This window comes from Equus quagga, chromosome 1 (genome assembly GCF_021613505.1).
Source record: "Equus quagga isolate Etosha38 chromosome 1, UCLA_HA_Equagga_1.0, whole genome shotgun sequence".
Classification (NCBI taxonomy): domain Eukaryota; kingdom Metazoa; phylum Chordata; class Mammalia; order Perissodactyla; family Equidae; genus Equus; species Equus quagga.
In genome coordinates, this window is record NC_060267.1 from 54,100,746 (window position 1) to 54,127,171 (window position 26,426).

General features: G+C 50.4%; 1 protein-coding gene across 3 annotated transcripts in view; it reads left to right on the top strand.

Moving 5' to 3' along the window:
• CRACR2A (calcium release activated channel regulator 2A) overlaps positions 1-26,051 on the top strand; it is a 125,713-nt gene extending 99,662 nt beyond the window's left edge. For 2 of the 3 annotated variants that reach the window (XM_046663697.1, XM_046663759.1), the window contains exons 13-19: positions 355-688; positions 4,242-4,374; positions 8,043-8,124; positions 8,205-8,319; positions 16,519-16,620; positions 18,789-18,865; positions 20,328-26,051. In XM_046663697.1, the coding sequence (XP_046519653.1) occupies positions 355-688; positions 4,242-4,374; positions 8,043-8,124; positions 8,205-8,319; positions 16,519-16,620; positions 18,789-18,865; positions 20,328-20,412 (928 nt within the window). In that variant the 3' untranslated portion in view covers positions 20,413-26,051. Of the gene's footprint in view, positions 1-354; positions 689-4,241; positions 4,375-8,042; positions 8,125-8,204; positions 8,320-14,516; positions 14,621-15,847; positions 16,034-16,518; positions 16,621-18,788; positions 18,866-20,327 lie in introns of those variants that run through there. The other variant, XR_006888999.1, reaches the window with a different exon arrangement.
• Positions 26,052-26,426: the final 375 nt, after the last annotated feature.

Sequence of the window (26,426 nt, forward strand, 5' to 3'; positions counted from 1 at the left end):
TGTCCATCTGTTTATGACTATGTCATTAGCTTAATACCTGGTACTAATCAACATCACCTTCATCGCCTTCATCCTCATCACCATCATCACCTTTGTTATCACCTTCATCATCATCACCATCATCATCTTCATCATCCCCTTCATCATCACCATCAGGCACTTATATAAGGGTGTTGAGTGAATGAGCTAAAGAATGCTGGGTCTGGTTTTTTCCCTTTCCTGGAGCTCTCTGCCCCCAAGGTGTGCTGCTCTTCAGTTTTCTGTCACAAAAGCTGTCAGGCATCCCTCCAGCTTCCATACTGATGCACTTTATGATATTCTCCCCACTTTTCTTTCTTCCCCACCCCAAAATAGCCAGTCAGAGGAGGAAGAAGATGTGTTTGGCATTCCGAGGAGGAGAAGCTCCCTGGGCCTGAGTGGGTATCTCCTTACAGAAGAGGAGGCAGGAACCAGGGAGCTGGGGTCTGGGGGTCCGCTCCACCGGGCGCTCCGCAGAATTATTTCCATTGAAGAAGACCCCCTGCCCCAGCTCCTGGATGGCGGCTTTGAGCAGCCGCTGAGCAGACGTGCAGAAGAGGGGGAGGCGTCGGGGCCGGCGGTGGAAGAACCCGCGCAGCAGGCCCGACCTGTGGACCCCACGCCCGCATCTCCCCGAGGGCAGCCTGTTGGGAAAGAAGACCTGTCCAAGGTAGGGCACATCCCACGCGGGCTGGCAGACATCACTCCTGTGCCTGTCCTTTGTATTTGAGCCCAGGAGCCCCAAAGGCAGCTCGGGAAGTCAGGTGTGGCTGGCCCTGTGGGTCACCGTATTTGTGTCCTTCAAAATCCACCTCCTCCTGCTTGGCTGAGTCTCGTGGGGGAGACTCAGGGGCCCTGGTGAATTTTCCGTGTCACTTCTGCTGTTTGCCCCACTCCCTACCCTGTGGTCTCTTTGCTGATTCAGATTCAAAAGCATTTATTGAGTACCTACTGAAGGTAGACTCACTGCGCGGCCTTAGCATAAAGTGTCACACACTTTTAAGCTGCACGTCTTCCCTTACATTTTGAACTGCTCTTAAAAGGGCCACTCCCTGCTTTGGAAACTTCATGCACCATCATCTTTCTTTCAGTTCTTAATCAGCTAATCTCCCTTTCATGCCCAAATGCCTGGCCTGCTCCTCCCTTCAGTGGGACCCTCCACGGCCACGTCCCTCCTGTGCTCCCCGCCAGGTCTTCCTGCTGAGTTCTCTGAGGAGAAGGGGGCCATATGAACCATCTCCCTCTGGCTCACGGTGATGCTGTTCCTCACTTGTTTGTGACCCAGGCCGGGGAATAGGCTCCTCAAGCCCTCCACCCTTCATTTGACCTTCTAGAACAGCGTTAGCCATGTCCACGGCAACATGAGAGAGGCTCCCCGCTGCACACTGTGGCAGCCCTTTAGAACTGCGCCCTCGCCCCCCTGAGCACTTCCAAGTGGCTGTAGTAGCCCGTGTGCCAGGAAGCCTTCTCCAGCCACCGCTCAGGGACTTCTTGGCAGTGGTCATCATTCTCAGGCCTGGATTAAGATTTGTGCCTGCATATCGCTCCTCTGAAGGGCCCTAGGCCAGGGAGAGTGGAGAGCTGGGTGGCACCAATGGGTTGGGTGGAAACCCCTTCCCCTTACATGCCCTGCCACATCCCCTTTGGTGCACAGACCTACGCCTGCTGACAGTTGTAAATACCCCAAGACATCCCCAGAAATGTGCAAGAAGTGTCAAGAGGACAGTAGGAGACGGAGTGAGGAAAAGACTGAGCACCCATGTCTGCCGTTCATTCCATCCTCGCAGTCGTCTGATGGGGCACGTCCGAAATTGATTCTCCCCTTTGTAGATGGGGAAGCAGAGGCCCAGAGGACGAGGCCTGGCCGGGCCCCACAGTGGCGTTTGCCCAGCCTTCTCGTGCACTCACATCCGTGCTTGTCCCACCAGGTTGTGCTGCTGCTTAGCTGAGACAGAGGCTGCCGCAGAGGGGAGAGGTAATCTCCTGGAAGTCACAGGGCAGCTTCAGCAGAGCGTCAGCTCTTCAAAGGGGATGTGAGGCAGTGCTCCCCATGCAAGGCTGCTGAGGCATAAATCGGTACAACCTTTCTGCAAAGTAGTTTGATAATAGGAATCAAGAACTTGAAAATACATCTCCTTTGAACCAGCACTTCTGGCAATCCTTCCTAAGGAAACCCCCAAAGTCAGACGATTTAACTCAAGAATATGTCATGTATGATAGCAAACACTTGAAAAAATGTCCAATAATAGGGACATAAATTAGAGTATGTTAATTCCATAGAATATTACACCACTGTTAAAATCACGTTTTCAAAAAACTGTAGTGACTCAGAAATATTTATAATGCAATGATATATGAGAAAGTAGGATAACATTATATATAATATCTCAAATCTCTCAATAAAGCATATATTCATTCATCAATATAGAAAAAAGCCTGGAAGAAATCAAAATATGAAATGTGACTACTTTGGGCTGGTAGGGTAGATTATGAATGTTTATTATTTTCCTCTCTACTTTTACATGTTTCCTAATTTTAAAAATTAGCATGTGTTACTTCTATTTTTTTAAAGATTTTCTTTTGAAAGTGGTGGGAAGGAGGATGAGAACAGGTCTTTTTCTAGTCCCCTTTCCCCATCCGGTGGTCTCCCATAGGTTAAATGCATGAACTTGAGTGGGAGTTCGCTGCTCCTGTAGGTGGGTCCTGGCTTTTACCTGCAAAAAAACGTGCTCTCCTGGGGCGGGGCCAGGGGTGCGGGAGCCGAAGCGCAGGGCTGAGGGTCAGGCACGGCCTCTGCAGCCAGGCCCATCCCCTCCCACCCTGGGCTTCACGTGCTCTGCCTGTCCCTGTGTCCCTGGGGGGGACACAGATTGCTGCACTGAGCGTCAATCTCAAACAGATGACAACCGGAGGTACAGAGGCTGAGAAGAGACCGGCAAAGTGTCAAGGCCCTTGTGCATTGCAAAAATAAAGAAAACGGGGCAGGGGATGTAATTTTTGAGGTTGAGGTTTTTTTTGAAGTTTAGTTTAGATTCCCGTAATTGACCTTGAATTCCCTCCTAAGTACTGCATGCAATTGATTTCTTCCCAAAAGGCTGTTAATGACTTTTCTCTGAAACTCAAGTACTGCTAATATCGGCCGCCACTCCATTATAGTATTTGCTCAACGAGAGGAGCTAATTCCCCCAAATCCACTTCTAAATGGATTCAAAAGAGCCTCCTCGTTTGGCCAGGCAGTGCTGGGCTGGGCCTGAAGGCAGGATTCGGGCAAGTAAGCAAGCAGCTGTCTGGAAGGAATAACCATGCAGCAGAAAGGACCCTGTGCTGGGGCGTGGCTCCTCACTCTGCCCGCCACTCGGTCAGTGTCCTAGAGCAAGTCCTTGCCCCTCTGGGCTTTAGCATCCCAGACTAACGGGCAGGTGGCTCCCAGACCCTCCCGCTGCAGGTGGAGGAGCCGGAGGGCAGTGACTGGCTGACTCTGAGGAGCTCTGCCCAGCGGCCTGGCATTGCAGATTTCCCAGTCTCCAGAGTGGAAACTGCCCGGCCTTAGTTCCCCAGCGCAGATGGGGACCCTAGATGAGGATCAGAAGCTGCTGAGATGAGACAGAGAGCAGTGCGCACAGAGGCAAGAGTCCTCTCTCCATGCGGTCCAGGTTCAATGGTAGGGCAGAAATAAATGTCCCCTACCCCAGCCTGGGATGTCCCCACCCCTGTACTACAGATAAGTCTTCTTTTTCCTCTCCCCACTTCTCCCTGCAAACATCCGCCTTGTCCTTCCCCTCCATAGGGAATCCCTGCCTCCTCTTTAAGCCCCAGCCCAAAGTCCCTTCCTCTGGATCCTTGATTCCTCCTCCGTGCTCCCAGAGCACATGGAACACTGCTCTGCTTGTTTGCTCACATGGCTGCCCCCCTCACTCCACCAGACACCAAGCCTGCCTCCCGTCCCTGTGCTGTCAGACCCGGCACAGGACCTGTGACACAGTGGGCAGGCAGCACGTGTTGGCGGAACAAATGTCTCTCCTCCCTCCTGCTGACGCTGGAAGGAGCCTCTGTGCCCCGAGCCCAGAGCTGACTGCATCTGAGGCCGGAGCGGCTGCCCGGGTGCTGGTCTGGAGGCCAGGTCTCCACCCTCCCCTGGACATTAGGGACAAGTGAAGGGCAGGTTGTGGCAGGAACAGGGGGCGACCATCCCAGAGGTTGACCAGACTGTCTGCCATCCACAGGAGGAAGGCTCTCTCTCCACCCCAGACCGGCTCTTCAAGATTGTGTTTGTGGGCGACTCCGCCGTGGGGAAGACATCCTTCCTGAGGCGGTTCTGCGAGGACCGGTTCTCCCCGGGCACGGCAGCCACTGTGGGTGAGTTCTTGCCCTGAGCCGGGTCAGGGAAGGGGAGGTCGTGAGAAGGGGGCCCAGGGAGGGACTTGGAGCCCAGTGGGAGGGGCCCTGCTTGGCTTTAGGGGGCCAATGTCGGCTTGTTCCACAGTGAGGGGCAAGGTGAGGCCCACCTCCCGCACAGTGCTGGCTGCTAAGCTCATTCCCCTGGACACTTGGGACCACTAACGCTTCCTACGTCCAGCCTGAGTGGAGCTGAAGCTGGCAAAGATGGACTTCAGCCTCTTGTGCCCTCTCTGAGCTGTCTCTCTCTGATCGCTTCCTCCCCACTTTCAGCAGGGTCCTGAGACTTCATGCTCCTCCTGAGGCCCACCCCCTGCCCCCCCAGCCCCACCCTGGGCCCCCTGCTTCCTTGCCCTGCCCCTGCCTGTATGTGTGTGTGTAGACAGGGGGATGGTGGACAGTGCTCTGGATGGCTCCTTGTACGCATCGGATTTTACCCATCCTGTATCTCGGGCCTGCTGGGTGACAGCTAGAGTTCATTGCGAACGTTCGTTAGGCTCAGCTATTAATGGATGATCCTGGCTCAATGTGTTCCCACTCTTGGATGATGTCTTATTTAGATAGGGGCCTTTGCTGCCTTCACCCAAAGTTGCTCATTGCATTGGAATATGTGGCAAGACCCAAGGGCATATTGACCTTTTAGCTTCTACCAAGTTGAATCACTCAGGCAAAAAAATCTATTGAGGGCCTACTATGTACCATTTAATTGTGCTCATAAGTCAACTCTGTTTGCAAATATATTGATGTGGTCTGAATATCTACCGTGGGCTTTTTTTTTTTAAAGTTTGGCACCTGAGCTAACATCTGTTGCCAATCTTCTGTCTTTTTTTTTCGCTTCTTCTCCCCAAAACCCCCAAGTACATAGTTGTGTGTTTTTAGTTGTGGGTCCTTCTAGTTGTGGCATGGGGGACGCCGCCTCAGCATGGCCTGCTGTGCGGTGCTAGGTCCACACCCGGCATCCGAACCGGTGAAACCCTGGGCCGCCAAAGCGGAGCGGGATAACTTAACCACTCGGCCACGGGGCCTGCCGCACCATGGGCTTTTATATTCATTGTTTCCTTCTATCTTCACACAACCCTGGCAGGCAAAACTGTAATCAGCCCAATAGACAGATCAGGAAACTGAGGCCCAGAGAGGTTAAGAGGCTTGTCCACATTCCCATCAGATGATTGGTGCTGGTACTGGCCCCCACCCTTCCCACACTCACGCCCCTTCTGTTCCAGTCCACAGTATCCCTAACAATATTGAGTTGTGTGTGCTCAGCACCCAGTAAGTGGTGAGGGTACTTTCTTGCCACAGGAGGTGGACAGAGGGTGGTGCAGGCGGGGGAGGCTGCAGAGGTTCAGGGGGGCATCAGAAGTCCTGATCTCCATCTCAGCTCTGCCACTGACACGTGCGACCTCAGGAAGACATCTTCCCTCTTTGGGCTTCAGTTTTTCCTTATCTGAAAAATGAGCGATTTGAACTGAGTCACCCAAGACTGCTTCAAGCCTGGTTCTCTGTCCAGAACGTCTGAGTTTGGCTATCTCACCAGCTGGCTCTAGGAGACGAACTTCCATGCCCCGGAGCCCTGCTGGGGATGCTGCGTCCTCTGACCCTGAGCTGGCCCTTCTGTCCCACTTCCCTCCTACAGATGGGTCTCTTCCCACATGCTTCAGGTGCCCCATTCTTACTGCTGGGCCTTTTGCTATGCTGTTATCACATCTGGAACATCCTCCTGTCCCCTCCCTCTGTCCCATTCCACCCAAAGACTCTGAGCCTCCTGATGAAGAGTCAGGATCCTGACAGGAAGACCTGTGACCCCAGCCCAGGAGAGTCTGGCCTTGTGTGGCCTTGAGAGGAACGGCTGGGAGTGAGCCAAGTGTGTGGAGCAGGGTGACGCGGGAAGCAATGGCTGTGGGAGGTGCACTTGCCTTCCCTGGAGAGCATTCAGGGGGCAGGCCCCCGCGAGCCTGGCTCCAGCACAGGCCTGTGGGAGGCGGGGGGATGGAGGCCGAGACCTCGGGCCCTCAAAGGCGTCCCTTGGAGCAGAGTGCATGTAGTATGCCTCTCCTGTCAATGCATCAGGGATTCGGGGTCCGTTTACATTTCCAACTTGTGCCCCTGGGATGGAAGGCTCTAAAAAAGAGAAAATCAGACTAATTTGCACTTCCCAGGAGGCCAATTATAGAAACACCTACAATTTAGGAAGGGGAAAAATATCAAAGGTTCCAAATCAGGAATGCCCTTCATCACACTGCACAAAGCATGCTGGAGCAGCAGCTCCAATTAGTCTCCCTGCCACGCAGCGCCTGGTGCTGCTACACGTGTCAGTAAGCAGATGTCACGCCAGCCACATGAAAGACGCTCCCTTTAAAGAGACAGAGGAGCCACCGAGTCCTGGCCCTGTGAGGATGGAGAGGTGGCAGAGGAAAACTAGAAATATCAGGCATTCTACCACTGGGACAAATCACTCTTTTTCTCTACCCTGACAAATGCACTCCTCCCTCTCTGGCTGCCAGAGTCCCTGCAGGTCCTGACATCCTAGGAGTGGGTAGCCCTCCGCCCAGCCTCCACTCCCAGGCCCCTGGTGCACTAGCCTTTGCCTGAAGACAATGGTTGGGATGACCTTTTTCATTTCCTGCCTCTTTGTTGTCTGTATGTCTCTTCTGTCTTTATCTGTCCAGGCTGCTCTGGGGTCCCTCCCTGAGCCCTGCAGGGTAAAGGCCTCAGAGGCTGGGCCTTTCTGAAGGTGGCAGGCAACAGCCTGTGGTTCCAAGATCTGATACCTTAAGGGGGAAAGACTTTTTGAGCCTCCTTAAGCATTTGTGAACATTCTTACAGGATGCAGGAGGGAGGCATGTCTGTTATCAGGAGCCGGGGAGGCGTGTAGGTGCTTATCTCTGAGGGCTGCTGTGGATGCCGAATGCGTTTCCCCATGTTCCCTCTCCCTGCTCCAGGCAGGGTCACAGCCTCAGAGAGAGGATTGCCAGTGACCCAGTGGCTGGCATCAGGAGCTCTAAACTGTCTCAAGGGTGAATGTTGCCCTTGACTCTCCCCCACCTCTCTTCTTCTCCTCTGGCCCTCCCTCCACCTACCCCCCTCCTCCTGCGCCTGCTCATCCCTTTGCATTGGCTGATGGAAGCCTGAAAGCATGACCCAGCCCCCAGGGATATTTGACTTTTGTTACAGGAACTTTGAAGAGGATTTTCTGGAGAAAGAGAGAGAGAGGGAGGGAGGGAGGGAGAAAGAAATTTGAGGGCAGTCTTTCTTCCTCCTCCATCTTTGCAGTGAGGGGGTAAATTCATGAATAAAAACAATTGTCTTTGCGTTGGTATACTGCTTTTACACTTGCGAGCTCATTTGAACCTTATTATGTTCTATCCCCAAAGAGGGTACGGGTTACGTCACAGTGAGGCGCCTACAGCTCAGAGAGGTTAAGTGATTTGATCAAGGTCCCACAGCTAGGAAGTGGCAGAGAGAGGACCAGAACTCAAGTCCAGTGCCTCCCTGTCCAGTGCTCTGTCCATTTTCCCACATCGCCTCCCAGGATCTGCACAGGCAGAGTTTCACCCTCGGCCGGATGTGGTTCCGGACATGTTGGGGGCTTGATTTTCTGATTTGGAAGTGACAGCCGCTCTACCTTGCAGGCATCGATTACCGTGTGAAGACGGTGCGTGTGGATGACTCTCAGGTGGCCCTGCAGCTGTGGGACACAGCCGGGCAGGAGAGGTGAGGAGCTGTCCCCAACTAACGTGCCTCCCGCGCTCCCCTGACAGGCGGCCGCACCCCTGACCCGCCCCTCCATGCAGGTATCGCTGCATCACCCAGCAGTTCTTCCGGAAGGCTGACGGGGTCATCGTCATGTACGACCTCACCGCCAGGCAGTCCTTCCTGTCGGTCCGGCAGTGGCTGAGCAGCGTGGAGGTGAGCTGGGGACCTTCTGCACTGGTGCTTGCCTCCTGCCTCCTTTCCTCTCTGCCCACCTCCCGCCCGGCCCTCCGCGCTTCCAGTGCCTGGTCTGGAACCCACCTTCTCCAGGAGCAAACTGATTCAGGCACTTATACATCCCTTCACCCGATGCCTGGTACCAGGCCACTCACTGGGGAGTCAAAAATGAACAAGGCAGGGGACTGCCTGGTTGTGTAGTGGTTAAGTCTGCGTGCTCTGCTTCGGCGGCCCGGGGTTCACTTGTTTGGATCCCCGGAACAGACCTCCACACCACTTATCAAGCCATGCTGTGGAGGCATCCCACATATCAAATAGAGGAAGATGGGCACAGATGTTAGCTCAGGGCCAGTCTTCCTCAAAAAAAAAGTGAACAAGGCAGACACAGTCTCTGGCCTCATGGAGGAGAGGACACAAAAAATGCAGATTCCATCAATAATCATGTCATCACAATGGCAATAAGTGCTCCAGTGTGTGGAATAAGACTGGGGGAGGGGCACAGAGTGGAGTGTCAAGGAAGGTTTTCTCAAGAAATCGGCGTTTAAATTTAGTCACAACCATGTTCTTCCCCATTCTCACCCCCACCTCTCCCCACTCCCAGCATTTTTCTAGCATTTTTCTAGTTCCACTGGGCTCAGCTGTACCCAGCCGAGGAGTGGCACCATACAGTGTTCTGCGGCCTCAGTCACGATCCTTCTCATGAGGGGAGGTTGATCTGCAACGTGAGGGCCCCTGGCTCGCCCCAAAGTCACCCTGGGCAGGGCCCCTGAGCAACAGAGCTCTTCTTTGAATTCTGCGTGATCTGTAAAACTCTACTTCCTTGATTTATACGTGCAATATGTTGCCTTGTCAGCGCTTTCCACTTCCAGGCCATCTACATGTTCTTCCTCTTCCACTCGCTTGCAGACTTCTCAAGGCCAAGGGCAATGTGGACGAGCCACTTAATTTTTTGACAGGGCCTCAGCTGATTCTTTCACAAAACCAGCAAGTAGGATGTCCCTGCTGTTTCCCCCAGAGCGGGAATCCTCCTTGTGTATTTATTTGTTCCAGGCCCTGCTCTAGGATCGGGGAGTTAAAGCAGCAGATAAAGGAGACGACATTCCTGTCCTTGTGGAGCTCTGTTCCACCCTCTACTCAAGCCCCTCAGACCTGGCATAGCCCCCTTCCCTCATTATCACATGTCACACTGCTGGAAAGGACACTGTACCAGCCTGGATACCTGCTGAGAACTAAAAGTGCACCTTTGTCACCTACCCCAGTGCCTGGCAGGGACCCCAGAGGACTAGTGCTGGGCAGATGTTGGATGCATGCGTGGGTACTATGTCGTTGTGCAGGCAGGATACAGGGTTGTTCATTTTTTCATCCTTTTGGCCCTAAGATCTATGATTCCTCCCACCGAAATCTGTTTCTCTTGTAGTTTGGACTGGCTCCTTTCTCTACTGTTAATCCCCAACTTTCTCATTACCCAGAAAAATAAGGAACAAGAATGGAAGCCAGATTCAACGGTTTCTCAGAAATTTGCTTAATACAAATTATTTCTCAAAATTATTGCACCTAAGACACTTCCAATAGAGAAAATGTAAGTTTTGGAATGTAGTGAATGGCTCTACAGCGAGGTAATCGTGGAAGCAAACGGCATGGGTTATCTGGGAGTGATTCCTATTGAAACTTCGGAATTTATGACATGATTTTTTTTATTGAGGTTATGGTAGTTTAGAACCTTGTGAAATTTCAGTTGTGCATCACTGTTTGTCAGTCGTCTTAGGGGTGCACCCCTTCACCCTTTGTGCGCACCCCCCAACCCCCTACCCCCTAGTAACCACGCAATAGTTCTCTTTGTCCATGTGTTTGTTTATCTTCCACATATGAGTGAAATCATACAGTGTTTGTCTTCCTCTATCTGGCTTATTTCACTTAACATAATACCCTCACAGTCCCTCCATGTTGTTGCGAATGGGACGATTTTGTGTGACATGACTTTTTTTGACGGCACCGGCAGAGTTGTCTTCCTCACAGAAGTTAAGCACCAGATGAGACTTTAGGGATCACCTCATCTGGTGGTTTTCAAACTTTCTTCCTTGGAGCCCTAGCATCAGGGCCTGGGGACAGGTATAGTGGTCACAGTTCTGGGCCCCTTGCCCCCATCTCCGTCAGAGCCACTCTACTTCTTTCAGTCTTGTGTATCAGAGGGCCGGGTACAGTTAGACAAGGGAGTCTCCCTTTGAAAGTCACAGAGCTAATATAGCCATCTCACGCTCCAACGAAGAAACCGAGGCCATGACTTCTTCAAGATCACCCATTCTTTTCCAGCCACAGACATTTAATTGTCCCCCAACATCTAAATTTTGACGTATGCTCGAGCCGGGCAGAGACAGTTCAAATAGCCTGGGATTAATAGAGATGGATGGAGGCAAATTTATAGAACTCTGTCATCATTAGGCGGGTGTGGTTGCTAAGGCTCCTGTTTGCACAGAGAGCCTGCGACTAGTAGGAGAGGTGGAACATAGGTTGAGTTTAGTGATGGTGGTGGAGGTGAAGAAGTGTCGGAGGACCATCATTGCAGCTGGAAGCACGAATTCAGCCATCGTCCAGAAAACTGTGCCGAGCACCGGATGTCTGGCACATTCCTGATGGGGAGGGCTGAGAAGAACTGTCAGCGTGCACCCAACAAGTATGCCCCGTGGAAACCCTAGAGCATCTCCGGGCTCAGGGAGCCAAGCACAGATCCATCCGTGGTTGACTCAGAATTATCTGCGTGTGCACGGAGCCTCTGCTGTATAATTGGTAGTTTGAGTGTTCCTTCTTTAAACTTTTAGCAGAAGGTACAGGTAGGCTCTAAATGATGATTCCAAACGTGGACGAACATCAGGGTCGCCTCTGGAGCTTACAAACAAAACAAATGCCAGGGCCTTCTCTCCCAAATAGAATGATTCAGGGCCTAGAAATCCAAAATAAAGCAACAGTGCTCCAGGTGACTGATTCTCAGTCGCCATGGTTCCCAGCCTAAACTGGTGCTTCTCAAACCCTAATCTGCACAGGACTCTCCTGGGGTCTTGTTACAGGACAGAATCTGATTCACCTGGGGCCTGAGCTTCTGCATTTCCAACAAGGTCTCTGGTGAGGCAGATGCTGCTGGTGCAGGGACCACACTTTGAGAAGCAAGGTTCTAAATCTTAATTTTCAAAGATGCCCGTGCTCCTTCAACAGGAATTTGCTGAGCCTCTCTCACGTGTCCAGCACTCGTGAGGCCCTCTGGATGAACCCAGTTCAGTGGCCCAGGGTTTCGCGAGCGAGTGCCAAAGGCTGTGTCAGATGGCGGAATGTGTGTTGAAGGTGCGGAACGGTGGCATCATAAATGCAGTTATTCTCAAGATTCTTGAAGAGCTAAGTCATTCTGCCTTGGCAACCAGCAATCAGAGGTGCCAGGTGATAGATTAAAACTTGACACCTAATTTGATCGGAGGGGAACTGAAAATAATAAGTACTTGATATTTGTGGAGCACCTTATTTTTCCATAGAGCTCCAAGCACTTTGCCAGCTCCCTCGCCTGGAGAAGGGAGGGTGGAGGGGGAGCTCTAATAACAGGCTTCAGGTTCTGAAGCCTTATTATTAAGTGAATGCTGGCCAGCTGTTCTCCGTGCCCCTTCCTCCCGCAACCTGAAAAGGAGTACAAGAAGAAAAGGCTTAAATTGCCACAGATTATACATGGCAAAGACTGACTCTTGGAAGAGGTTGTGTGGGGCAGGTACAGATGCCCGGGGGTGGTATGGCATTCCCTGAAAAGGAAGTTCTCACCATCCCAGCTCAGCCTCTTCCTGGCCATGATACTTTGGCCAATCACTCAATGAAGGAGTGGACCAGTGGCTCTGAAGAGCTCCTCCTGGTCCCCACATTCTACAGGGTCTGGCATTTGACCCTCCTGGGGGGCCAGGAGTGCGTGTGGATGAGAGGATCCTTCCAGCCCAGAGGGAACCAAAATCCTATGGTGCAAGAGAACGAACGCCGGCCCTGCTGTCTGAGGTGGGAGAGCGCTGCCCCCACGGCTGTTCTCCTGCCCCACCCTCCCTAGTCCCCTTGCCACCTGCCCAGCTTTGCCTTGTCTGCAGGCTTTCAGCAGAAGAGCCCCAAGGTGGGCCCAGACACGCTCTGTGCTGATTCTCCTGCCATTTCACATTTCCTCTACACCTTACAGGAAATCAAAGCAGTTAGTCACTCCTGCCAACTCAGCATTCCCAGCCCGCCCCTACCTCCTCCTCCTCTCTGCTGAATGAGACTGGTTTAGCAAGTCCAAGAAGAAGCTGGTCGGGCTCTAAGGGTCCCACGTTTAGTCTGAGGGACAGACTGGACATCTGCAGACTGGGGGGCCTGTATCAGGTAGAGAAAATAGGATTGGGTACAAACCTGTATTTCCCCCAAACCCAGATTGTTGATCCCCAATGTCTGCAAATCTGGCATGTTGATCTTTTGTCATTCTGATAGCACTGTATTGTTAGGCCTGTTGGTCAAGGCAGTGGAATATGACTGAGTTTATTGAGCCGACAAGACCAGTGTTTCTGAGCTGGAAAACAACTTGGAGGTTCATCTAATGCAGCCTCTTGTTTCATAGGAGAGAAATCCTGAAATCCAGAGAGAGGAAAGTGATTTGTCCAAAGGCACCCACAGCTTGTCAGAGGCACAGCCAGAACGAGAAGCTCAGGCTCTGCCACTGAGGGATGCTCTCTCTCGTCACATGGCCCGGGGTTGAAATCTGCTTCTGAAAAATAGGTGTTCCTGTCTTTTTCAGTCCTTCTTGCTTCAGTCTCAAAGCAGAACAGTTCTTCAGCTCAAAGGAGCCAGGCCCACTTTCCTCTTCCCTCGTGGACTGCTAGCTAATTCTCATTCTGTGATCTTTGTCATTGGTGACAATGTACAGCACAGAGCAAAAAATAGCAGTTTGATTTTTTTTTTCCCACATTCCAAGTTGAGCTTGAAGTGCTGGCAGTTTAAATCGAACTACACAAATAAATCTTGTTTTGACTCATAGTCCAGGGGGTGGATAAATATGGAAACCCCCAAGATATAATTTTGCAGTCATTTTTTTCCTTAGCATAACTGCATGCTTTAACGTGCTGAGAAAATTTTTATTCTGGCTCCAGAGAAACAGCAGCGCTATCCCAACCAAGTGCTTTCTGTTGCCTCGCAGCAAATAGATATTAAAACACACACACACACACACACTCACACACACGCACTACAACCCACCAAACCCAACAGCTGCACACTCTGAGCTGAATGCCAGTCCTCTGCTGCCAGCTGACAGCTCATGTTATTTAAAGTCATAGATGGGTAATCTTTTGAATTTCAACGAGTCTGTCTTCCAACAAGCTCAAGTTCAGAGAAAGGCAACTAAAATGATGGAAGGTGTAGAGGCTTCTGTGTCAGGGAGTCAGAGGACAGAAACCAGCTTCAGAGGCCTATTTCACATCTCAGAGAAGAGACCCAGCAAAGAGGAGCGATTTGGGCGAGGCCCACGGAGAGACAGTGGCAGAGCCCGGCTGATACCCAGATCTCCTCCAGAGACTGTGTGCCTGGCTAAGGAGCTCAGCTTCCTTCCTTCCCTCTGATCTGGCATGCCTGTGAGATTTTACCAACATCTACAGAAATGTAACAGAGGTTGGGTGGACCTCAGATTTATTCGCCAAAGGAGGTGCACTTTGGACTTTTAAAGGAAGTCTTGCTTCATCTGGTGGAGAATTATGAGCATCTTTGTGCCAAGCAGTATACAGGCTGAAAACCTAGTTAGGTATGCAAAAGGTGTAATGTTGAGGCAGATAGCTCAAGACCTGAGGTTAAAGTCGGGGAGCACCGTTAGACACACAGCCCAGCCCCGGCTCCTCCCCATGACCCTATATCAGAGACTGATCTTGCACCCACTGACTGCCCGTGAGAGATGGCCCGTTCTCCAGGCTTGTGTGTGTGCTCGCTTATTTGTGCCTAATTCTCCTTTACCGGTTGCAGGCCAGAGCCCCTGGAGGGGAAGGGAGCTGCGCAGAGTGTTTGTGTGAGGGAGGCAATGCAAAGAACAGAAGCCACAGCTCCAGCTGGGGCGTTGGCTTTTTTTTCTGCTCCTTCTAAGCTCTTTTATTTTTATATCCAAGAATTGCTTTAAAAAAACAGACTGTCCCTTCTTCTCCCAGGAAACAAGATTGCTGTTTGTGGTGCGCAGAGCTCAGATGTTGGGCTTATGACTATTTCCTGCCTTATCCTATTCAGTCATTCGATACTCACCGTCCCTTTGCAGGTGAGGAAACTGAAGCCATCATTCCAAGATACCGGAATCCGGGTCAGAATTCTGCCCTGGGATTTCAAGTCTGATGCTCATATTTTCAGAGTTTCCATATCAAGAAATCACACAAACCTTACTCATTCCTCACACATAAATCTACAAATATCTCTCTTTCATGTGCTCCAAACAGCGAGCCTTTTGGCCCATTTCCCTGCTTTCTCCTCTTTTCTTCCTTTTGTGTGAACAACTCTTTGCACAAGTTCCTGAGACAGCACAGTCAGAGAACGGAGGCCTTCCCATTAAACATCACTCTGATAATAGGGAACCACAGCATTCTCTCTATGCCGTAAGTGGGTTTCTCACTTGCAAATAATTGGAATATGGTGCAGTCCACTTAACACATCGGCTACAGTGCACATAGTTCCATCTGTTTCTGAGGGCTCGGAAGACGCCGTAGATCTCGTGGCTCCTGGGAGTCATCATGACCAGTGTTAATTACCATCTTAACATGGGTATGTGGAAATAGCACTTTTAGAGAGTTCTAGTTAATAAGACACTCAATAGCAGAGAGCTCGTTGGAAATAAGAATGGAGAGAAAAAGACCAGAGAATTGTGGCCCCGTGTTCTAAAGCGTCCTCCTAACTCAGTGACTTTATTGTCGAACGCTCTTTTGGATTCTCTGAGCCTTCACATTCTCATTTAGAAAATGAGAATTTTTTTCACCTCTGAACTGCAAAAAAAAAAATATCTAGATTAAGGAAACATTGAGGCTTGATTTCAAATATAATTGCATTTGAACTTAAAATATGTGTACCTGTTGGATGGACTTTGGATGTTTATTTGAAAAGGGAAGGTAAAGTAGCTAAACTATTGGCAAACTCTAAGTGTTGTTAGCTTCTGTTGTCCCACAGCCCTCTCCATCTAGTAAAACATTTAGCTACAATAAATAGCTATTTGTTACCAAATTATGATTAAAAGCCCCTAATTAAATATCTCACAGAGTAAAAATAACAACCTGCTTAAATGAGATTACCATATTTATTCACTGAATAGCTGTGCGTCCTGGGGCCTTTGTTGGTCCTCGGGAGAGGCACATGTGGTATCCCCGTTTCACAAGGGAGGGAACCGTGGGGCGCGGGGAGCCTGGGGCACTGGCCCTTGGCTGATATGCCACAGCTATTGGAGGAGTAAACAGGGTAGACCGCTTGAGTAAACCTGTTACTTCTGGCCCAAAACGTGCAGCTGCTGTGGCCACACGGTTCTTCCTGATACAGGGCCTTCCTCAGAGCCGAGCACCAGTGACAGGCATCCGCAGTGCCCCGTGTGGGGATCTCCAACGAGGCACGTGACAGTCATCATTGGGCGCTGTGGAACCAGTACCATGAATCAGATGTGGACTCAGCCCTCAGGAGCGTACGTGCCCAATATGAGGCCCCTAGAGGGCCCCTAGGACACCGCCAGACCACATTGCCTTAATTCCTGCAGTTCATTCTGCTTCATTTAGACTAAGTCTGGTCACTTGGGAGTGGCCTTAGGGCCGCTGTAAGGACACATATTTTATCAGTGTCAACTGTGCCCTCATCTTGCTGTCAGCTCCCAGGACACATGGGGAGCCTGCATGTTCCATCCAGGGTCCAGGGGGAGTGGAGGAGGGAGGGTCCCTGCTCTGGCGGGGACCTGGGGGCACCCACAGGCAGGCCTCAGGCACCTTGCGGAAGCCTTGTGACCTGAGGCTCTCGCAGAAGGTGGCTCTCCTTGTCAGCTTTCGGGATGTCTCTCTTATTGCCTGGCCAATTGTGGCAGCGGGGGATTCGCAAGCCAGATTGTATCTTTCCAGCCAGCATTTTAAGCCTCCCCTTCTGGGTTCTCCTCCTGGATGCTTCTCTCAAGTTGGGGGATTATCTGTTCTGCAGGAAGCTGTGGGAGACTGCATTCCTCTTCTTCTGCTGGGCAATAAAATTGACAACGAGAAAGAGCGGGAAGTCCCCCGAGGCCTCGGAGAGCAGCTCGCCAAGGTAAAAGACAAGCATTCCCAGCTCTCTGGACAGGGTGAGGCCCCGAGGGCAAGTGGGTATGTGCCCAAGAGCCTGGGTGGGAGCCTTCTCTGGAAGCCCCCTGAGAAGGAAGCAGGTGGGCAAGATGAGTGTCCTGGCCTCATGGGAACCGTCCAGCTCCTGCGAGTGTGGAGCTTTCCGTGGAAAGCCAGATCGCAGGATGGAGTTGACTAGTTATGACTAGAGTATGGGGAATTTTCCCATCCTCTCTTCCTTGGAACTCAGAATGATAAATTCTTAGATGGTAAGAGGTTACTTATTTCCACCCCCATCTGATACTTGAGTCTCTTCATCTGTTTCCACTTGATCCCCTTCAGGGATGACACGCTCACTGCCTGCAAGGCAGCATGTTCTTCCTCGCACAGCCCTGTTACACTTTATCCTTTCTGCCCAGATTGAGCTCGAAGCTCTGAACTCACGATAAGCTCGGAGCACTGCAAAGCTACCATTAAATAGGCTTCAGCCCTCTCACCGGAGCAGGGAACCAAAAGGCCCAATGGAAATCAGGCAGCAGAGCAAACAGCGCCCGCTCCTTGCTGGCTCTGCTCCCTCAGCGAGGTTTCCAGGGAGCTGTGTGTCCGGGAGGATGGGGTGCTTCCTGGCGCCCAGATTCCATCCTTCTTCATGTGCTCACTCCAAACAGGGCTCACGACCTCAGAGGCTGGGAAAACAGGCGCAGATGGTCAGATTCAAGAGAAAGGAGGAAGAAGGGCCTCGCAGTTGCTCTGTGGAGGGTCACTAGGCAGCTACGTGTCCACAGTCCCTCATCCACAGTTCCAAAGAGCTCTGAAAACAGGAAGGTTTTTGCATTTCATCTGGCAGAAAAATCTGACCAGAACTGATAGGAGGCTATTTCTGGTCTCTGTTTGCCTTGCTTTGAATGAATATTCAAATGTTTCACTGAATAAATATTAATCTGTTTGATATAGGATGCTGCCCCAGACCCACTGAGGGTGTTATATAATTATAGTATATACATGTATTATCTTTCTGAAACTCAAGAATTCTGGATTCCAAGATACATCTGGATCCAAGGATTTTGATTAAAGAACTGCAGACCTGTACTTTTATCATCCTATTTTCTTTTTTGGTCAGTGAAGAAAAAAACCCCGAGCTCAGAGAAGTTACGCGATTTATTCCAGTTATCACACAGCCCCTCAGTGGTAGAGTCAGGACGTGAAGCCGGGAGGCAAATCCTATCTTCCAAGTCTTGGTCCTCTGCACTCCCCCTTCGCCCACCATGCAGCCCTCACCCTTCCACAGACTGAGCTGGCGAGCACGGAGGGTGGAGCTGGGCCTGCGGGGTGTGGATCAGGAAAGCTGAATTGGGAGCGAGCTTTGCAAAGCCTCCTGATCTGCAGCCACAGAAGTAGTGTCCTCACTCAGCTGCCCACATCCCCACAGGGCATCGGCCTCCAGGGCTCAATGCCATTAGCATTGTCGTAATGAAGCAGGAAATCTATTAATGGCAGTGACAAATAGAATATGATGAACCTTGGCCAAGGGCCCCCGCCATGCTTGCAGCACAGCCTCTGCCTAGTGAAGTGATGGACAGTTGTCCTGTGGCACCATGCTGGCAGCCCGGGCAGCTGGAGTATTAGTTCACTGGGGTAAAGGAGAATTCCTATTGGAGTGACAGCTGCCCCAGGCCCCACGGAATGCCAGTGTCCTGGGAAAGCATGCTGCTGGGAACCTTGCCATTTACTAAAGACATGACTGGGAAGAGGCCCGCCCTTCATACCCTCTCTAGCCTCGGTGTCCCTGCGTGTGACATGGGAAGGATGTTGTCCCCTCTGGCCTCCATGTCTTTGCCTGCATCACAGGGCTGGTGTGGCAAGGAAATAAGTGTGTACACACCTGGGAGCGATTTGAGAACATGTAAAGCACCAAGGTGGGCACAGTTCTGTCGTTTTACAATTGTTGTAGCTCACCTGGGGGATGGTTTCATTAGCAGGTTGCCTGAGGAGACAAACCAACCACGTACCGAGTGGGGAGGGGGTCGAGGAATTGGGGGGGACTGTGAGAGGAATGAGGGGTGTGGGTGGATGCAGACAGACCATCCCCCCAACTCCCCATGTGCCCCTAGCTCCCCAGTGCTCTCCTTTTATTCCCTGTGTTTGTGGCTCTAGGAGAACAATCTGATCTTCTACGAATGCAGTGCCTATTCTGGCCACAACACCAGAGAGTCCCTGCTCCATCTGGCCAGGTAAAGAGACCCCCTCGGCTGGTGACGGGCCCCTGCCGTGCTGGGCCTGGTGGGAGCGCTGCATTCATCTACCCCGCCAGACCTCTGGGCCCATCCTTCTGTCTGCCTGAGCCTTCTGGGGAAAGGGCTGGAGGCCCAGGCCTTTGTGTGGGCTCCCAGGGGTCAGGGACAGCCCCCTGAACCACAATAAGGACGAAAAAAGAAGCCTCCGTGCCTGTCGCCCCTGCTGAAGTCTTCTTCCTCTGAGTCTGAAAGGCCGCCTTTTTCCCAGGGATCCTCTTTTTAAATGCAAATGATTCTGGGAAAGGTCGTGTCAGAGGCCCCTCAACACTGCCTACCGTCTTAGGGATTTGTTGGCAGCCAGCTGGGAGCAGGAACTTTCTGATTTGGGCTCCTGGAGAAGGGGGAGGAAGAGCCAGGGAGAGGAGGGCTGCGAGTGGGCCCAGGCACCCAAGGTGATGGCGCTCCAGGGACTGGTCCCACAGAAATACTGGTTCCCTAAGCCTGTGTCTACACCGAAATGAAGGAAACAAAACCACTCAGGCCCCGCTTTCAATGCCGCGCATTCACTCATTCATTCATCTAGGCATTCATTTCATTCCATCCATCCATTCACCCACCCATCCATTCATCCATGCACCCATCCATCTATCCACCCAGCCAGCCAGCCAGCAAGTACTTAACAGTGTTCACTTTGTGCTCGGCGTTCATTCTGGGGCATCTAAAAAATATTTTTATTTGAGTAACTGAGAACCCAGAACAACTCCTTCTGTGCATTGGAGAAGTTATGGAAGATGATGGGGAAAGTTCTAGGCTTTTCTCTGCCACTGATTCCCAGGGCAAGTCACCCTACCTCTGAGCTTTGCCCCTAACGTGGGAACATCAACCATACCATTTCTGCCCACTCACAGGTGGCTGTGAGAATCCGAAGAGACGCCTCAGGTGAACGCTCTCTGAGAGCGTGAAGCAGGGATAAGGCGCCCAACCACTGTTGTTAATCCTTCGCCTCCACGTGCAGCCTGGAGCTGTGGCCACATGGGACAGCCCTTTTGGAGAGTTGATAACCAATAAATATACCTTTTGAGCCTCTGCTCTGTGATAGGCTACAGAGACTAAAGATATGGTCTCAGCCCTCAGCTGAGGGAACCTGCTAAGGAAGCAGTGCATTATGACACCAGGTGAAAAGATTATAACAGAAGAAGGGTCAGAGTGCTATCAGGGGCACTTACACCACCTAGAGGATCAGGGCAGGCTTCCTGGAGGAGGTGTCGTGGAGAATCCATAATGACTCAACTCTGGCTTTACACATTATAGCTGTGCACCTGTACTCCCTAGAGGGAGACTTGGAATACTCTCTGTGATGCTCTGATGAGGCTGGGTTTCCTTCTTATTACCCAGTAGCCTGTAACCTGAGGGCCTAGTAGCTTCTCCACTACTGACAGTGTATCTTCTCCCCTCCCAGGATCCTCAAGGAGCAAGAAGACACAGTGAGGGAGGACGCCATGCAGGTTGACCGCCCTGCCAAGAAGAAACCCTGCTGTGGCTGATAGGAAGCCTTGTAAGACTGCTCTGCCTGGGCCTGAGGCCACAGGACCTGCCTGAATCCTGCACACAGGCTCCTGCGCAGACGCCCTCGCCAAGGCCATCCCAGACCTTTGTCCTTGTCAGTGACTTGCCTCCCCCCAGAGGAGTGGAAGTACACCCAGTCAGGAGAGCTGCTCTCAGAGCACCTCAGAGTCTTTTCTCTCCCTCCTTTCTCTAGACCGCAGATGCCCATTCCTTTTTTTTCCCCAGCTTGATGTCCTGGGGGGAAAGAATCAGATAGTCTTTTCCAGAAAAGCCACCAGTGCCTTTTCCACCTCCCTTCTCCCCCCTTGCCCTCAGGAGCTTCAGCTCTGCAGTTGTCATGGCAACTGTGCAGGGCCGACTTGCTGCTTCCTGTAGGCCAAAGATAGAGTGCTTGGGCCAGGGTGGTTGGTCTTCCTTTGGCTCCCGTTCTCTGGACGCCAATGGGATACTCTTGGCATATGCCTCATGGACCTTGTGATGCCTGCATGGTGTTGAGAGAAGCAAAAAAGGGCACCCACACCCTCTGCCACCATCCCCAGCCCAGGGCTCTGCTCCTCTCCAGGCTTCAGGGCCAGCCTTTCTCAGCAGCCACCCTACCCACTGTATTTGCCCCCTCCGGTTATCTGGAATGGTCCCTTACAAAGAACCCACAGTCTGTCCTCTCTGCCACCATGCACACCCGTGACTCCAAGGTGGACTGTCAGGGTGAGGAATTTATGCCTGGGGTTAGAGAGTGGGCTTACTTCCTACTTAACTTTGACTAAGAGATGAAAAGAAAACGAGGGGAGAAAACCCATCTGCTGCTAAGCCATGCTACCATTTCTGGAGGGTATAAATAAGGTATATATAGCTATGTAAAAGCCATTTTCTAAATGCTTCTCAAAATAGCTCTTCGAAAACTGGTACATGATGATTAACAGGGTAGGTTGACATGCAGGCAGTGAGGCCCAAGACCAGGTCTGTAGTTACTGACTTCATTTTATTTTATTTTACCTTTTTCCAGAAGACTGTATTTAAAAAAAAGAAGCGTGGCTGTGATGTTGACATTTTGCTGGTGTTTGAGAAGTGAACAGAGTGTGGCTGCACCAGCACAGGGCCCTGGGTTAAGGGGAAGGACCTGGGCCCATGTGTGGTTCCTTCCTCTTGGTGGTGGCAGCGGCCAGCCCCTGGCAGGGCTGCAGCATCGCTGGCTGCTGCTGGGGAGCTGGCGAGGCACTCTTGCCCGCTGTGGGCGCTCGGATGAAAAGATCATTAAGATCACTGCCAATTACCGTTCTAGCGCCACAGACCCAAGCCCAACAGGGAAGCAAGCGGTGTCCACACCCAAGGTGGGCACGCAGGAAGAGAGGGGCAGAAAGTGTCCACAGGCCTCTGAGAAGGTGATTACGACAACTACACACAGTCAGCCAGGCAGGAGAGGAGCCCCTGGCCAGAGGTGTTCCCGGCGGCCTCCCCTCTAGACTCCCAAAAGGGTCGGAGCCCCCTGGGTCACCAGGCAAGTGTCTGCCTCCTTTTTGCAGACTTCTCTCTCTCATCCAGCCTTCATAGGGCGCCCATGGCGGGTGCTAAACAGACACCAGCACTGAGCTCCATGATCTTGGACAAGCCAGCTTGCTCCCTGGGCCCCACTCTATCGGTACAGTGAAGGGTGGGCTGTCTGATGCTTCCAGCTCTTCCCGCTTAAAGTGCTTTTGATGACACGTTCATTTCCCACTTAACCTGGCCCCGGCCCCAGTCCAAGTTTGAGGGGAACTCCTTTCCCTAAGAGAGGGCACTGGCGATGGTCTCATTAGTGGGATGGGTCACCCAGAAGTGGCCTTCCAATATCTGTTTCTGACAAGAAACAGAGATGGCAATAGATTTATGAGACAAGCAGGCTGTATCAGGGATTCCCCAAGCCCACAGATGCCTTTGTCCCCAGTACCTCGTCCCTGGCTTGGGGCTGCATCTTTCCATTTAGGAAAAGTGCATTCAGGGTTTCGAGCAGGGCGGGATGAGCCTAGTGCCTGGCCTTCCAGCTTGCGGCGTAAATCCCCACGAATCCTCAAAGATCCAGGCAGAGAAAGGGGGCAGGAGGGGCCTCTGCTGCTCCCTTCTGCAGTCCCGCTTGAAAGCATCCGGAGGATGGGGCCTTCAGAGAGACTCTGAGGAGCTCTGTGACCCCGGGTCCCAGACCCCTCCTCTCCCCCTTCCTCTCAAGCCACCATGGTGATCAGAGCCAGCTCCGTGGCTGTCAGTATGGCCCAGAGCCTAGCAGAGTGCTGTCAGAAAATCCTGGCTGCAGCCCATTTACATTGCTGTGACGATCCCGAGCAAGTCACTTAAGCAGGTTTCATATTCGTCTGTAGACTGGAAGTTCCAACGTCCACCTCACAGGGACGTTGTAAGTATTAAGTGAGATAATGTATGTGAAGTACTTAGCATGGTGCCCAGCACATAGTAGGTACTAACAAGTAGGGGCTATTTTCGTTGTCAACATCCAGTTGCTGCCCAGACCGCCTGCCTTGCTTCAGTGTTCGATTTAGAACCAGCAAGCACTTCCTAAGCGCCTGCCCATTACTGGGCATGCTCACAAACACTACCTCTTTCGAGGCCCAATTGCCCAGCCCATTTGCCTGCTCATGAGCTTGTATCTGGCTTTGCCTCTTGGCCCTGCTCTCCTCTGTTCCTGTGGGGTTCCTGGTTTTCCAGTCAGTGCTCCTGTCCTACCAGTGCCTGTGGTCTGTTCCAGCCCACAGTCCACTCTTCCCCCCTGCCCGTGGTTCTCCATGACTCAGACAGCAGCGCAGACCTGGTGCCAGCTCCTGGGTATTGACCTGTGTGATCTGTGCTCACCGCCATCCCTGGCCCCCACACTTGTGCTGACTCCCTGTGCTTCTTCTGGGGTCTGCTGCTGCCCTCAGCCCTGAGTTGCCAAACCAATGCTGCAGTTGCTTGGCTCCTTGTCCAGCATTCACAGCCCTTCACGGTCTCTCTGGGTCTCTGCTGTCCCTTGTGATAGCCTAGCTTTCTCCCACCTCTCCCCAGCCTGTGCTCTTTCCCTATTCTTAGTACCTCCACCCAATCTCAGACTCCCCTCCTCCCTACCCTCCCCTGGCCCACTCCAGGCCATACCTCTATACTCCATCAAAAATGGCTCAACCCTTTGTCTCTGTCTCTAGTAGTCACTACTCCAAAGGATCTGAAACCAATTTCAGCTAAGGTGTTGATGCAAATGCTGGCTTCAGGGCTATATTTGCACTTTAACAAAAAACTCTAAGGGAGGCAGAACTGTAACCCAAAGGAATGAATGCCTACTGGTAGAATATTAAGCACCATAATGGATCATGGGGATCAAATATTTAGGATGGAGCTGCCTTCCCCTGTTCTCCTCTTAAAGACCTGTTTGCTCGTGTATTTAGGGGCTCTATTTCTAGATTCACATATGTTGGTAATTGTTATGTCTTCTTGATAAATTGACCCTTTATCATTATAAAGTGTCCTTCTTTGTCTTTAGTAGTGATTTTTGTCTTAAAGTCTATTTTGCCTAATATTCATATAGCCACTTCGTCTGTCTTTTGGTTGCTCTTTGCATGGTATATCTTTTCTATACTTTTACTTTCAACTTATTTGTGCATTTGAATATTGTGAGTCTGTTATGGACAGCATACGGTTGGATTATGTTTTTAAATCTATTCTTCCAATCTCTGTCCTTTAATTGGAAAGCAATGTAATGGACAAAGTAAGATTTATGTCTGCCATCTTGCTATTTCTTTTCCATATTTCATGTCTTTTTCATTCCTTTATTCCTCTATTACTTCCTTTTTTGTGTTAAATAGATATTTTCTAGTGTACTATTTGAATTATCTTGTTATTTCATTTACTATTTTTTTTTTTACTTATTTTCCTGGTAGTTGGTCTGGGAGTTACCATTAATATCTGTTTATAACAATCTAGTTTAGATTAATACCAACTTAATGTCAACAGTATAAAAAACTTTGCCTCCTCCCTTATTTTTATTTTGTCACAAATTACACCTTCATATGTTTTGTTCCAATCAGTAGATTTACAGTTATTGTTTCATGCAGCTGTCTTTTAAATCAGATTTTTTTTAAAAAAGGAGTTACAAATGAAAAATACATTTACATCGTCTTCTATGTTTAATCATGTGATTACTTTTACCAGGGCCCTTTATCTCTTCATGTTAATTCAAGTTACTGTCTAGCGTCCTCTCATTTAAGTAGTATTTCTTATAGGGCAGTTCTGTTAGAGACAACTCTCTGAGTTTTGCTTATCAGGAAAAGTCTTAATTTGTCTTTCAGTTTTGAAAGATAGTTTTGCTAGACGTGGGACTTTTGATTGATAGATTTTTTTCCCCCATTAGTACTTTGAATATACCATCCCACTTTTTCTGGCCTCTGTGGTTTCTGATGAGAAATCAGCTGTTAATCTTATTGAGGGTCCTTTGTATGTGATGAGTTGCTTCTCTCTTGCTGCTTTCAAAAGTCTTTATCTTTGGCATTCAGCAGTTTGATCTTGATGCGTCTAGCTATAGATCTCTTTGAGTGTATCTGCTTGGAGTTCATTGAGCTTCTTGGATGTGTAGATTAATGGCTTTCACCAAATTTGGGACATTTTTGGTCATTATTCCTTTAAATATTCTTTCTGCCCCTTTCTCCCTCTTTTTTTCTTCTAGGACTCCTGTTGTGCATATGTTGGCATGCTTGATAGTATCCCACAGGTTTCCAAGGCTCTGTTCATTTTTCTTCATTTTTTTTTCCTTGTGGTCCTCACACTGGATGATCTTTATTTCCCTATCTTCAAGTTCATTGATTCTTTCCTCTGCCTGCTCAAATATACTGCTAAGAACATCTAGTGAGTTTTTCATTTCCATTATTGTACTTTTCAACTCCAGAATTTCTGTTTGGTTCCTTTCTATAATTTCTGTCTCCTTATTGATATTCTCTGTTTGGTGAGATATTGTTCTCATTCTTCCCGTTAGTTCTTTAGACATGGTTTCCTTTAGGTCTTTGAACATATTTAAAATAGCTGATTTAAAGTTTCAAAGAGCTCACCTTGGTAGCCATCTGCCCTGTGCACAAATCAAGCTCCACTTGCCATCCTTGCTTCCTTCCTTACATTCCACACAACACACTCAGGACTCTGGTCTCATTCCTTAGCCCCACTTCTAACCTCCTCAAAGTCTTTCCTGTCTTCTGGATTAGAGGGGACGTGAAACTCAGAAGTCCTTCAGATATGAGAACCCTCCCCTCCACCTTGAGCTTCTGGATGCCCTGCAGGAGATGAGCTGGCTAAGGAGGTTTTCAGTTCCTTGGGGAATTGAAGGGAGGCCAGAAATCCTCAGGCAGCGTGGCCCGTCCTGCCAGGAATCCAGACATTTCACAAAGCTTCACTCAAAAGGGATAGGTGGGGGAAGACTACAAATCAGAAGCTTTTGGAAAAAATAGTTTACTTCAAAATAATGGAATCACAGTTCATAAACCTACAAAAACCAAGACTTAAGTGGCCCATTGCTGACTGGCCCTAGGAGTAGTGACAGCTCTCTCTCTATCATCCAGGATATAGAAATTGGCTACACAAATTTCAACCAAGTCCATGGGGTTTTACTTTATTGATTATTCCGTCCCTTCTTATCCTGGGGGGGGGGGGGGGTGCGTCACGGTGGGGGGGGGGGATGATTGGTGGTTTACTGGATACAGGAGCTTTATAAACCTCCCACACATCCTAACTCTATTAATGTTTCTATTAATAGACATGTTCATTATCAGCCATAGCAGTAACAAAGAACATCATAACTCCACTTTCACACAATTCAGTGAAGCCAATTTAATCGAAGTGTCCTACATAGGAAAAACCTTGCAGGAAATGATGGGGGTTGGGAAACCATATGGTGCCTGACAGAGGACCTGAAATCAATTTGGAAAGCTAGGGGCATGGGCAAGATTGTGTCGTTTATCATCCTGGGGCAAGACTGAATCAGGTCTAAGAACTG